The sequence below is a fragment of the Panthera pardus genome, unplaced genomic scaffold (assembly GCF_024362965.1).
Source record: "Panthera pardus isolate Hobbes unplaced genomic scaffold, ASM2436296v1 HiC_scaffold_22, whole genome shotgun sequence".
NCBI classification, from domain to species: domain Eukaryota; kingdom Metazoa; phylum Chordata; class Mammalia; order Carnivora; family Felidae; genus Panthera; species Panthera pardus.
In genome coordinates this window covers 52232953-52247068 of record NW_026526788.1, presented here as the reverse complement: position 1 = coordinate 52247068, position 14116 = coordinate 52232953, and the positions used below count along the sequence as shown (strand labels likewise).

At 36.6% G+C, this 14116-nt stretch overlaps 1 protein-coding gene and 1 long non-coding RNA gene across 2 annotated transcripts in view; one reads left to right on the top strand and one right to left on the bottom strand.

Moving 5' to 3' along the window:
* The window catches only part of LOC109264660 (uncharacterized), a 39927-nt gene extending 37278 nt beyond the window's left edge, over positions 1-2649 (top strand). The window contains exon 3 of the long non-coding RNA XR_002078822.2: positions 2538-2649. This is a non-coding gene — a long non-coding RNA (uncharacterized LOC109264660). The remainder of the gene's footprint in view (positions 1-2537) is intronic.
* The window catches only part of KIF11 (kinesin family member 11), a 44398-nt gene that overhangs the window by 18013 nt on the left and 12269 nt on the right, over positions 1-14116 (bottom strand). Inside the window, exons 8-14 of the mRNA XM_019445092.2 lie at positions 12729-12971; positions 10760-10855; positions 9059-9147; positions 5392-5479; positions 3575-3763; positions 2456-2663; positions 1065-1237 (exon numbers count right to left, since the gene is read on the bottom strand). Coding sequence (XP_019300637.2) covers positions 1065-1237; positions 2456-2663; positions 3575-3763; positions 5392-5479; positions 9059-9147; positions 10760-10855; positions 12729-12971 — 1086 coding nt within the window. The remainder of the gene's footprint in view (positions 1-1064; positions 1238-2455; positions 2664-3574; positions 3764-5391; positions 5480-9058; positions 9148-10759; positions 10856-12728; positions 12972-14116) is intronic.

Sequence of the window (14116 nt, the reverse complement as noted above, 5' to 3'; positions counted from 1 at the left end):
TCCATTTAATAAATTAATAATGAAGAGAAAGCTATCATCACTACACTGTAAATTATATAATAAGTCTTAGGTGATTTATTTAGTAGCTTAAACACCTAGGAAATTCACTAATTGGCAGCAATTGGAAATGCAGATTAATTGCATTCTCCATCCCACATCTGAAATAAAAGGAGAATGTCAAGAGTAGATTAATTCTGGTTTCCTTTTGAATATCATATTTTAATTTCGTTTATGTTTCTTTAATCTTTTTAGTACTGGTTAAATTTGGAAGATGTTGATTAAAGCATTTCCTCTGATTTAAAATAATAATAATAATAATAATAATAATAATAATAATAAGGTTAGACTCTAAAAGGGAGGCAGAGAGCCTGCACCAAGAAGAAAACCAAGTAAGTGATATGGCCAAGAACTTCATACGTAAATCATACAATTACAAAATAAAGAGTATTATTCAAATCAGCTATGAAAGAGGTAATACTAAGTGTAATTAGATGAGTGGCTTCTATAGAACTACAAAAAAGAATCTTACAGTTAAGGCCCAGAAAGGCTTGATCACACAGATCTGATCCCATAAATTGTCATATATGTTCCTAGAATTCTAGGGGTTGTTTTTCTTGCACTTTTCTGTATTAGTGTAGTTTTAAATTAACCATCTTCTATCCCCTCTGGTTGGGTCAGTTGTAACATCAGCACGACCACTGCAGAACCCTTGAGGAAAGGATGACTTACCAATTTCTGAGCCAACTAACAACCCATGGGTCCCTTGAATTCATCTGGTGCTAAACCTGCCCTCTCTAGTTACTGGGCATATTAACTCCTGCTCTTAATGTTACAAGATATAAGTGAAAAAAGTCTTAAAGGTTGGTTATATGCATTTGGAAATTAATCTTTCTGGGAGAAAAAAAAAAAACGGTCTTTATATTGTCTTTAAAAATATAAACCTACTCTTAAAGTGCTATGTTTATCACCATTTCTGATAAAGCTTAAAATGAAAGAGCAGTTAGCATTGTTTTTGAAGACTTTGCGAAGTAACCCTTCAAAAATAATTTAAGAGATTTACTAACAATCAATGTTTGAAGTACAGTTTTACTTTCTGCTGCTAATGATTGTTCTTTTAATATCATATTAGAAATCTGAGAAACATGTGTAGACACATTTTCTGGAACAGATGTGAGCGATCCCAGTGCTGTTGTAGTAATTGTGTCTAATGCAGAGACACTGGAAGACAGCAGGTTACCTATACCAAAAAGAAAAAAGATACAAACTTTGACATAAATATATTTATACAGTTAGAACCACTTCAAAGAGGTTTCTAAACTTACATACTTGCTGTGGAAATTTGTAGTAACAAATAAGCTTAAAATAAATGGTTTGGGGCGCCTGGGTGGCACAGTCGGTTAAGCGTCCGACTTCAGCCAGGTCACGATCTCGCGGCCCGTGAGTTCGAGCCCCGCGTCAGGCTCTGGGCTGATGGCTCGGAGCCTGGAGCCTGTTTCCGATTCTGTGTCTCCCTCTCTCTCTGCCCCTCCCCCGTTCATGCTCTGTCTCTCTCTGTCCCAAAAATAAATAAAAAAAAAATAAATAAATAAATAAAAAAAATAAATGGTTCACTACCTAAGCTAGGAAATCTAATCAAATAGAAATTATATATGTTCTACAGTACTCTGCAAGCACTCGATATGCTTGTCAGTGTAGCAGAGCCATCACTATAGTTCACAGTAAGCCAAGAATTATTCTGATCTCTAGCTATAGGTAATCATAGTACTACAGTAAGTGGAAGAGGTTATAAAAGAGAAACTACAAATCGGTAAGCCAAACTTAGAGTGGTTGGCTTAGAGTGACTAGACTCTAAGTGACTTTTACAAATTTTTACATTTCTGTATCTCATGAATTTTCTATAGTGAAGATAATATTTTCATATAAAATAAACTAATACTTAGGAGTTTTTTCCTAAATGAAGATAGCAACAATGGGTATGGTTAAAACTTACTTTATAAAAAGCAGACAAAAACAACAACTAAGACTTGTTTTAATTCCAAGGCGGGAAAAGCACTGTTCCCTAGTTTGAGCAGCCAGTGTGTGCATTGGAGGGACTACTGACATGGTCACCCCAGTTTCTTATGATAGTAAATGATCAGTTTTGAAACTAGTTTCACGCTAATCACACAAAGACTAGAATAATCAGAAATGCTTGAACTTGGGGTGCCTGGGTGGCTCCGTCAGTTAAGCGTCCTACTTCAGCTCAGGACATGATCTTGCAGTTTCTGAGTTTGAGCCCCGCATCGGGCTCTGTGCTGACAGCACGAAGCCTGGAGCCTGCTTCTAATTCTGTGTCTCCCTCTCTCTCTGTCCCGCCCCCTGCTCACACTCTGTCTCTCTCTCTCTCTCTCTCTCCCTCTCTCAAAAGTAAATAAACATTTTTTTAAAACATTTTTAAAAAAATGCTTAAACTTACCAAACAAAGTCTTGTGAACTTCTAGCATGACCTTTTGTTTTGAGCTGCTATCCTTAATTAATTCTTCCATCCTGTTAAACAGACCATTCAGGTTTTTGCCAAAAACATCCTGAGCTTCTGCATTGTGCTGATCAATTGCCTTCTTACGATCCAGTTTTGAATGGAGACCAGATACATCTTTTGTAGTTTCTTCAACTGTGGTAAGCAACTACATATGATTTTTAAAAATAAATGTTGATTAAGATGGGTATCACAAAAGCAGACTAATGAAAATATCTGTGCTACATATGGATTTGTCCTGACAAGAACTAGTAAATTTTGAGGCGTGTGGGTGGCTCAGTCAGTTAAGCATCCAACTCTTGATTTCAGCTCAGGTCATGATCCCATGGTTAGTGGGAACGAGACCTGTGTCGGGCTCCACACTGACAGCAAAGAGCCTGCTTGGGATTCTCTCTCTCTCTCTCTCTCTCTCTCTCTCTCTCTCTCTCTTTCTCTCTGCCCTTCCCCAGCTGGTACTCTCTCTCTCTCAAAATAAATAAACTTAAAAAAAAAAAAAAAAAAAAAAGAACTCAGTAAGTTTTAGACATTTGTATCAGAATACATTTTCAATTCACACTAATTTATCCAGTTGCCCAAGAATTTCCCCTCACCTAGCAACCTAGGCAAGGAAAAGGGATTTTGCCAACCTAATACAGTAATTATGCTCCCTCACAATTTTTTTTCTATTATGTGTTACTATTTCCTCTAACGTGCACCTAATAAAAAATTAAATACTTTCAACATCTCCCATCATTAGAAGGTGCTAAATTCTTTATGACTGATTAGTTTCAATCATGACCAAAGGGAAAAGTATCACCTCATTATTCTAAATGTCTTCAAAGTATATTAAAATCATTCTCTATTTGCAAAACTTCAGGAATGTTTTTTTGTTAAGTCAGCAACTCTAGTGAGGAAAATTCAGATGAAATAATAAAACAGTGTTCTTTAAATTGACAGAAATGTCACTTAGAGTGAATAAATAGTGAATAAATAGCATAATTAATGCTTAAGCAAACAAAGTCACTTCTACCCATTCTCTAATTTCTTGAACACAAGTATAAATCAAAACAAAGGACAAACCCTGCTGGCAGCATCATGAAGTTTCTCCTCAGTACTTTCCAAAGCTGATGTAATATACTCTTCTTCAACAAGTTGTAATTTCGTTTCTTGTAAATGTTTTTGAGTGGTTTCAAGTTCCTGTGTCTTATTTTGCAGGTCAGATTTACACTGGTCAAGTTCATTTTTATTATCCATAAACAACTCTGTAACCTAAATAGAACATATTAAACATTTTTTTAAGAATTACACAATGCTTAACTGGTTGGTGAGATACCTGGCTAGTTCGTAATATAATGTAAGAAGAACTAAACAAATTATTTCCATGCAAAGTTGTGACAAGTTGTAACAAGCTAACAGGTAGGTTAACACATTTTATAAGATATCTTGTTTCTGCCTGTAAATTCATTAAAAACCATGAGATGAAATAATAGGTCTAGAGTAGTGGTGTTAGTTCTTCAGGTTCCTTCCAGCACTGACAGTGTGAGGGGTGGCACAGAATGGTCAGGTCTGTCCACCTTAGTTATTCAACATCTAGTTTCTTCTAGTATCTGCATCCCTCATCTGATAAACACAGTAATGAAAATGTCTCCGTCTTCACTATTTACCTCTTATAATAAAACCTCACAATTCAGTTAATTTCTTATAATGCTGCATTAACATAAGTGGCAAACAGCTTCTTCATCATTGATGACAGTAAAATGATGATACAACTGACAAAGAGTCAGCAAGAAAAAAAAAATATCTTAAAGAATAAAGACAAGGGGGTACCTGGCTGGCTCAGCAGGTAGGGTATGTGACTCTTGATCTCAGGGTCATGAGGTCAAGCCCAACACTGGGCATGTAGCCTACTTTAAAAAAAAAGAAAGAGGGCACCTGGGTAGCTGTTGGTTGGGCATCCAACTCCTGATTTTGGCTCAGGTCATGAATCTCACAGTCATGGGATCAAGCCCACATCACTTAGTGTGGAGCCTGTTTGGGATTCTCTCTCTCCTTCTCTCTGCCCCTCCACTGCGCACACATCTCCTCTCTCTCTCTCTCTCTCTCTCTCTCTCTCTCTCTCAAAATAATTAATTAACTAGTTAAAGAAAAAAAAGAAAGAAAAAATGTGGCTTGTCTCAACTGAGATATACAGATGAAGCACACAAAGGATTTCAAAGACAGTACAAATTAAAAGAATGTAAAGAAAAAAAGGGGAGTGGGCATCTGGCTGGCTCTGTCAGTAAAGCATGTGACTCTTGATCTTGGGGTTTCAGGGTTGTTAAGTTCAAGCCCCATATTGGGTGAAGAGATTACTTAAAGACAAAAAACCTTGGCGGGGGGGGGGGGGGTGGGGGTGGTCTCAGTCAGTTAAGCATCTGCCTCTTGATTTTGGCTCAGGTCATGGTCTCATGGTTCATGGGTTTGAGCCCCTCAGCAGGACGAAGTCCACTTGGGATTCTCTGTCTCCCTCTCTCTGCCCCTCCTCCGCTCACGTGCACTCTCTCACTCAAAAATAAATAAGTAAACACTAAAAAAGTAAAAATAAAAAATCTTGGGGCACCTGGATAGCTCAGTCAGGTGAACATCTGACTCTTTCCTGACTCTTGATCTTGGCTCAGGTCACGATCCCAGGGTCATGGGATTGAGCCCCCATTGGGCTCTGCGCTGGGCATGGAGCCTGCTTGAGATCCTCTCTTTCTCCCTCTCCCTCTGTCCCTCCCCTACTTGTGCACACATGTACTCTTTCAAAAAAAAATCTTAAAAAAAGAAAGAAAAAAGTAAAAATATCAGGTCCTTCACATTCTGAAATTTTAATATGTGCTTCCCATGTAACATTCAATACCGTTTTAAATGCTTACCCTACTTAGCTCCTCCTCAACGGCACCAATTTTTTCAATCAATTCTACAATCTGTTCTTCTTGAACAGTTAGTTTTCCACTCATGGCTCTAAAATAAAGTTTAATATAAGTTTAGCAATTAATATTTTTTCTTAATCCCTTTAAAATGTATTTTAACACAATTGTGGCAGTTCTACATCATCTCTACCATTTATCATTATGATAACGATGCCTAAGTGTCAATAAGCAATAAATATGAATTACAAAACACAAATGGATTCCTTGTCCTTGTTTCATAAAAGGGCTGTTCTTCTTGTGATCTCCATTTTGAAAATGAGAATCCCTACCTATGAGGGAAAAAAGCATGTGTGTATATAAAATTTGAGATGCTACAAAGCTGACAAAGGACTATAACTCACATAAAGTACAGGTGGGGGCAGGGGGATACAACATAAGTGGCTGCTATCAGGAATATGGCGTATAAATAGGACCCACAGAATCCAAGAAAGGCTTGGGGCTTGAAGGCATCAGGTGTCACCGGAGGAAGGGATGAGATAAGGGGCAAAAACTGGAGAAGTGAATTAAAGTATATGTACAGAACAATTATACCTTTTGCCTCTTGCACACAAACCCCAGTATACACCCCAACACCCACCACCATCACACCACCACATAAATCTTCATGAGATGGAAGGGTTATCCTCTAGAACACAGTTCCCCCGCCTCAGCACTATTGACATTTTGAATCAGATGATTCTGGTTCACTTTAATGGGTCTCTGATTTCTTCAGCATTAGCAAGTTTCAGAAGTGAATGCTATCTTTTGTAGCCTCGTTCCTTCATAACTACCAACAATTTTCTATTCCACACTGTGCTTAAGTGACAAAGATACTTTTGTGAATGTGAATTTCCTCACATTATTAGCTAACGATATTGGTGATTAAAGAAAAGGCTAGAACTGATATATAAGAGGAGAGTTAATTCTGACAGTCTTTCCATTAACTATGTTAGTTCTTTATTGGAAATAGCTCTTTAATGTGAATGAGATATTTGAAATGCTTTCCTTATACTGAATGTACATGAGGTAATGCAACATTATTTCATGGATGATATAGTTTTGACATAGTGTTAAAAGATCCATTAAATAAAGCATTATCCTATTTTAAATGTTGGCTTCAGCTTTCATAATCCTCCTCTGACTTACAGTGTAGTAATTCCAAAAGCATTTTCAGAAGGAATATTGTTTCAGATTATGCCTCATGTTTATTGAGAGCAAATACTATCTTTTTAATCATGGGACTGACAAACTAAAAGTTTATTTATTATTTATAATTTTATAACTAAAGTTATTTCTTAATCTAAAATACATCAAAGTGATGGTCAACAGAAGGTAAGCAAATTAGACAGTCTATAATGTCCAGTGTTTGACCACTAACAGCAGAAGATCCTACATGAGCAAATCATGACAAAACCACTTATTCACTGGTTGCCTACTAAGCACCCATCTCTAGCATCCACGTTTCCTTTGGGAAAGGACCCTCTCTTGACTGTGCAGCACCCAAGCTGTGTGGAGGGAATGTGACTCCATTCCCAGATCCAAGGACTAAGCCTGACTGGCTCAAGACAATCGGGGAAATTCAACTCCTTTGACAGCTGTTGGTTCAGATATGGATACAACTCAGAACTAATCTAACCAATAAGTGATGTTCCTCCAGTTTTGATGGTTATAGGCCAGGTAGCCTGTCACCCACACAAGACCTGAATGAGAGCAGCAGCCGCTCTGCTGACCATCATCCTTGATGAAGAGCCAGGCTTAGGAGAAAGCCACCACTTAGGACAGGAGTGAGGACAGACAGAAAGGATCCTTGAGCTACTGGATTAAATAACCTTGAAGCTCATTCTACCCCTTTCTGTTTTAAGACAGTTTAAGCTGGGCTTTCTAACCAAAAGCACTGTGATGCCAACTTTAAAATATAAAAAGTGGTTACTGAATAAGAACTAATATGTAAAAAATACAAAGTGGTAGAAATAGAGACACCCATAAAGTAAACAATTGAAAAATAAAATACTATAGTATATACAATAGAGAAGTATACCTGAAAACCAGATAAACAGGAAAAAAAAGAATAAAAAATAACAAGTTTAAGAACTAAGTGTAAATTTGCAAAAGATTTTTGGAAAAATGTTTTGCCAAGTAGGTATAGGATATGAAAGAACCAAATATGGGGCATCTGGGTGGCTCAGTCAGTTAAGCATCCGACTTCGGCTCAGGTCATGATCTCATGGCTCATGAATACAAGCTCTGCATCAGGGTCTGTGCTGACAGCTCAAAGCATAGAGCCTGCTTTGGATTCTGTGTCTCCCTCTCTCTTTGCTCCTCCATGGCTCATGCACGTACGCTCTCTCTCAACAAATAAACATTACAAAAATGTTTTTTAATTAAAAATTAAAAATAAAAAAAGAACTACACAAAACTAAGGTAACATAGAAAGAATAAAAGAATACCGTTTAATAGCCTGTGATATCCATACAATGCAAATTTGAGTATTCGTAATGTATGAGCCAATCAAGAAGACATAGTGCATTATGACAACTAAGAATACTATGGAAGAAAATGAGTTTAATTAAATGATTTATATGCTATCACAATGATCACATAATGTAACCATACATGTATTACGTGAAAAAAAAAGTTGTGTAAAAGATTATACCAAGATGCTTTGCATTATTATCAATTAGCCCTAAATACCTTTTATCATTAATTTTTGAAAAATGCCCTGTGAGAGGCACCTGGGTGGCTCAGTTGGTTAATCGTCCAACTTCTGCTCAAGTCATGATCTTGTGGTTCACAAACTCGAGCCCCACGTCAGGCTCTGAGCTGACAGCTCACAGCCTGGAGCCTGCTTCAGATTCTGTGTCTCCCTCTCTCTATCCCCTCCCCTGCTTGTTTCTCTCTCTCTCTCTCTCTCAAATAAATAAACATTAAAAAAAGCTTTAAAAAAAACAATGCCCTGTGAAAATCACCCTCCTTAACACCTTCAAGGATATAAGCTATCAGGAATTTTCAACTTAAAATTCTTAGCATCCCACTTGCCTTCTGCTCCTTGTTTAACCTGTTGTTGTTATTGTTTCCAAATAAAGTTTCAGTAGATTTCCTTTGAACTATTCCAGGGCTTTAAAAACTGAACAGATTAGTGGTTGCCAGAGGTTAGGGACTACTGGGGAAAAAAGATGGGTACGACTACAAAGAGGCAGCAAGAGGGAGATCTTTATAATGGTGAGATACGCCGTATCTTAATTGTAGAACTACATGAATCCACAAATGAGACAAGATGGCATTGAGTTAAACACGTACTTTGCACCAATGTCAATTTCCCAGTTTTGACATTTTACTAAAGTTAAGCAAGAGGTACTGAATGGGGGAAACGCAGTGAAAAATATATGGGACCTCTCTGTATTTTTCTTACCACTTCATGTGAATCTATAATTATTTAAAAATTAAAGTTACATAAAAAATGTTTAAACTTATCTGGTAACTACTTGTTAATGTCAATAGAAAAAGAAGCATTTACAGGAGGCACTAGATTTAAAGATTTTAGTTAACGTCCCATAAGTGAATTTTACTTCAAACACATTGTTACCAGAAAATTATTACTCTTGGAAATTAATTTCTATAGCCAAGGCCTTACCTAAAATTTTCTTCAGAAATGTATACCCCATTTTTCTCACGGGCTGCAGCAAGATCTCGTTTCAGACGTTCTATCTCTTCCGTATATTCCTACACAAGAAGAATGTTGTAGGTGTCAATTTAGCATATAACTCTTTTCTCATTCAGTTTGGGGAGGATATATATATGTGTATTTCATGTTTTATTTATATATATACAAATAAAACATGAAATTAGCCCTTTTATGTTCCTTTTTAAATGTTTATTTATTATTTATTCTTTCTGTATTATTTCTCTCAATTATCTCAATAAAAACTTCAATAAAAAAAAAAAAAAAAAACCACTACTGGATCGCTTGGGTGGCTCAATTAAGTGTCCAGCTCTTGATTTTGGTCATGATCTCACCATTTGGGAATTCGAGCCCCTAGGTGGGGCTCTGCAGTGACAGCACAGAGCCTGCTTGGGATTCTCTTTCTCCGCCCCTTTCCCCCTCAAAAATAAAGAAGTAAACTTAAAAATAATAAACAAATACATACGTACATACTACCAGGAAAAGGAACACAAGCCAAAGTGGGAGGAAATATTTAAAAATCATCTCAAAAAGGGCTTGTATCTAAAAGATATGAACTACTCTTTACCACTTAATGAGAAGAACACCAACTAAAAATTGGGCAAAGAATATGGATAGACTTTTCATAAAAAAAGATATACAAATGGATAATAAAGTTGTGAAAAGATACTCATTATCATTATTCATTAGGGAAATGCTAATCAAAACCACACTGAGGTACAATTATACAGTTATTAGAATGGCTAACATTAAGAAGATGGACTATAACAAAGTGTTGGAGAGGATGTGGAGAAACTGCAACCCTCATAGATTGGCTGCTGGGGATATTGAAAGTGGTACAGCCACTTTGGAAAACAGTTTCTTGAAGAGTTAAAAATAAATTTACTGTGCAACACAGAAATTAAACTGCTAGGTATCTACTTAAGAGGACTGAAAACACATCAACACAAAGACTTGTACACTAACGTTCATAGCAGCATTACTGGAAATAATCCAAATGTCCACTGGCTGGTGAATGGATAAACAAAATGTGTTGTTATCCACTTAATGGAATACTATTCAGCAGTAGAAAGACTCTACTGACACACGCTACAACACAGATAAAGCCCAAATGTTATGGCAAGTGAAAGAAGCCAGATACAAAAGACCAAATATTGTATGATTCCATTTAGAAAAATGTCTGGAAAGAGCAAATCTATAGACAAAAAGTAGATCAGTGGTTGACTGTTTGCAAAGGGGCAAAGGGGAACTTTATAGTGATAGAAATTTCCTAAAACTAGATTGTAGTGATGTTGCACAACTCTATAAATGTACTAAAAATCACTGAATTGTAGGCTTACAATGGAGGAGTACTATGGAAATTATACCCTAATATCTGGTAATTATATCACATTAATGTATGGTGATTATACCCTAAAGCTATAAATAAATAAATTTCATAAATGTACATAATTGCAAATTTTGCTGACTTGATAGAGGTGGAAAAGTCAATATATTAGCATTAGAAAAAACATATTAGGTAGTTCATTAAAATCATTAGATGAAAAGCCTTACCATAGGCAATTTAACAAATCTTTTAACAATCATCTATTTCAAGTCCTTATTTTCACATTTGCCAAATAAGATTACTTACTCCACAAAAATCACAATTACCTTAATAAGAGCTCTTTTGGTGAGTTTCTGGTTAACTTCAGGCTTATTTAGTATGTTCTTTGCTCTATGAGCATATTCCAATGTACTCAGAGTTTCCTGTGAAGAAAAGAAAGTACCAACTACTAAAGATATTATGAGAATAATGTAGTTCTGTTATCTAAAATGTACTATAAAATAACTTACAAGAAATAATTTATGGGTATATCTAATCTAAACATCTATCCACTAGAACCACTATACCCAATCTTTACAAAGAAGTTGTTCAAAACACCCTTTTTCCCCTTTTTTCCAATTTTCAGGGTCTTCAACTTTAAAATAATTTGACCTAATAATTTTAATTTTTTTTTAATGTTTATTTATTTTTGAGAGAGACAGAGTGTGAGCAGGAGAGGGACAGAGAGAGAGGGAGACACAGAATCTGAAGCAGGTTCCAGGCTTTGAGCTGTCAGCACAGAACCCAATGCGGGGCTTGAACTCACAAACTGTGAGATCATGACCTGAGCTGAAGTTGGAAGCTTAACTGACAGAGCCACCCAGGCACCCCTGACCTATTCATTTTTTATGTTAGTTTTCACACTCAATGAATTCCATCATCTGATGAATAAACAAAATGTCCTATATCCATACAATGGAATATTACTCATCTACAAAAAGGAATGAAGCATTGATACATGCTACCAACATGGATGAACACTGAAAACATTATGCTAAGTATAAGAAGCCAGTCACAAAAGAAAACTTATTGCAGGATTCCTAAATGGAATGAAATGTCCAGACTAGGCAAATCTATAGATTAAAAAAGGTTAGTACTGAGGTAGGGCTGGGAGTGAGAGCAAATGGGAAGTGATTACTAATGGATTACAAATGGATTTCTTTCTGGGGTAATAAAAATGTTCTAAAATTGGAATGTGGTGATGACTGCAGGGTTCCATAAACATATTAAAGTCACTGAACTATATACTTTTAATGAGTGAATTGTATGGTATGTGAATTTTATCTCAGTAAAGAGGTTTATTTTTAAATGAAAAGGGAGGGGCACCTGGGTGGCTCAGTCAGTTGAGTGTCTGACTTCCGCTCAGGTCATGATCTCACAGTTTGTGGGTTCAAGCACTGCATCGGGCTCTCTGCCATCATCGCAGAGCCTGCTTCAGATCCTCTGTCTCCTCTCTCTGTGCCCTCTTTCTCAAAAGTAAATCAATATTAAGATAAATAAATAAAAAATAAATAAAATGAAAGGGGAGTTAGAGACCTCTAAAAGCTTTTCTAACTCCATTCAAAGGAAGTGGCCACAATATAAAATAAAAGATTTCACCATCTTTGTTGCTTCTCTTGGTTTTACCACCTATTCCCACACATCCAACCCCATCTTTGCTGCCCTCTTAAGTAGCTTCTACAACACTAGCATTCACTTAACACACTTTTAAGTCCTCAGTTCAATCTCCATATCCCATATAACCCATCTACTGCTAATGACCATAGCAATTTCTTTGAAGACTGTGTGAGAAAAGCCATTAAGTAATTGTTTTCTTTTTTAAGATTAAAAACTCTGCCAGGAGGGGCACCTGGGTGGCTCAGTCAGTTAAGTGTCTGACTTTGGCTTAGGTCATGATCTCGCAGTTCGTGAGTTTGAGCCCTGTATTGGGCTCTGTGCTGACAGTTCAGAGCCTAGAGCCTGCTTCAGATTGTGTGTCTCCCTTTCTCTCTGCCCCTCCCCTCCGTGTGATCTGTCTCTCTATCTCTCAAAAATAAATAAACATAAAAAAAAAAATTAAAAAGAAAAGAAACTATGCCAGAAAAGAGGAAGACAGTTTTTTCAGTGGCATCCTCCTCTATGTGCACGTGTGTGATACCCAGATTCTTTTTACTCTCGCATAGAATGAATGAAGCCAATTAATGAACTTTTAAACTATGTGATAGCTAAATAAGAATTACACTTACTACACTTACAGATACCTTTCAAAGGGCTTACCTCAAGATTGAGGGATGCAGGAGAAATCGTTGCAATTATAGATGTTCTTGTACGCCCCCCAAGGGAATCCTGGAGGATTCTAGTTAATTTAGATTCTCGATAAGGAACATGAGGTGTTCTTTCTACAAGAGCAGTAATAACCCTTCCCAAAGTCAACAGGGACTGATTGATATTTCCAGCTTCCCGAGCTCTCTTGTCAACTGCTCCAGAACGGCCAATGTTCTCACTTCCCGCAAGATCAACCTTGAATTTCAAAAATAAAAGTAAGTTGTCAGTTCCACTGGATTTGGACACAAAGACTTTCATTCTTATATATATTAAATAGCCAACAAAATAATTTTTCTATAATTAACAACCCACTACAAAACTAATAACCTGGTGACTACAAATATATTATCTAGAAATATAAAATTTCAAGCTGCTCTATGAGGTAGTCAAAAATGAAACAGTTGAAAAAAACTACCATATGATCCAGCAATGCCATTACTATGTATATTATCCAAAGGAAATGAAATCAGTATCTCAAAGAGATATCTGCACTCCCATGTTCAATGCATTATTCACAATAGTCAAGATAGGAAAATAATCAGCGTCCATTGATGAATGAATAGAGAAGATATGGTGTACATATATATATACACACACACAATGGAATATATTATTCAGTCATGAGAAAGACTGTGCAACATGTGCAACATGTGCAACAACATGGATTAACCTAGAGAACATAATACAAAGTGAAATAAGCCAGGGAAGGACAAAGACTGCATGATCGTATTTATATGTAGAATCCGGGAGAAAAAAAAGAAAGTTCACTGAAACAGAGAGTAGAATGATGGTTACCAGAGCAGGAAAGTGGGGGAGAAGGAGATGCTGGTCAAAGGGTACAAGCCTTAAGTCATAAGATGAATTCAAGTTCTGGGGATATGATGTACACTACGATCACTACAGTTAATAACACTATACTGGGGCACCTGGGTGGCTCAGTCAATTAGGCATCCGACTTTGGCTAACGTCATGATCTCCCAGTTCTTGAGTTCGAGCCCCACATTAGGCTCTGTGCAGACAGCTCAGAGCCTGGAGCCTGCTTTGGATTCTGTGTCTCCCTCTCTCTCTGCCCTCCCCCACTTGCACTCCCTCTCTCTCAAAAATAAATAAACATTAAAATACAATTTAAATATAATAATACTATATTGAAATTTACTAAGAGAGTAGACCTAAGCATTCTCACCACCAAAAAAAAAAAAAGTATGTGAGGTGAAGGATATGATAATTAACCTGATTATGGTAATCATTTCACAAAGCATACATATATCAAATCATCACATTGTATACTTAAATATATAATCTTATTTGTCAACTATTCCTCAACAAAGCTGGAGAAAAAA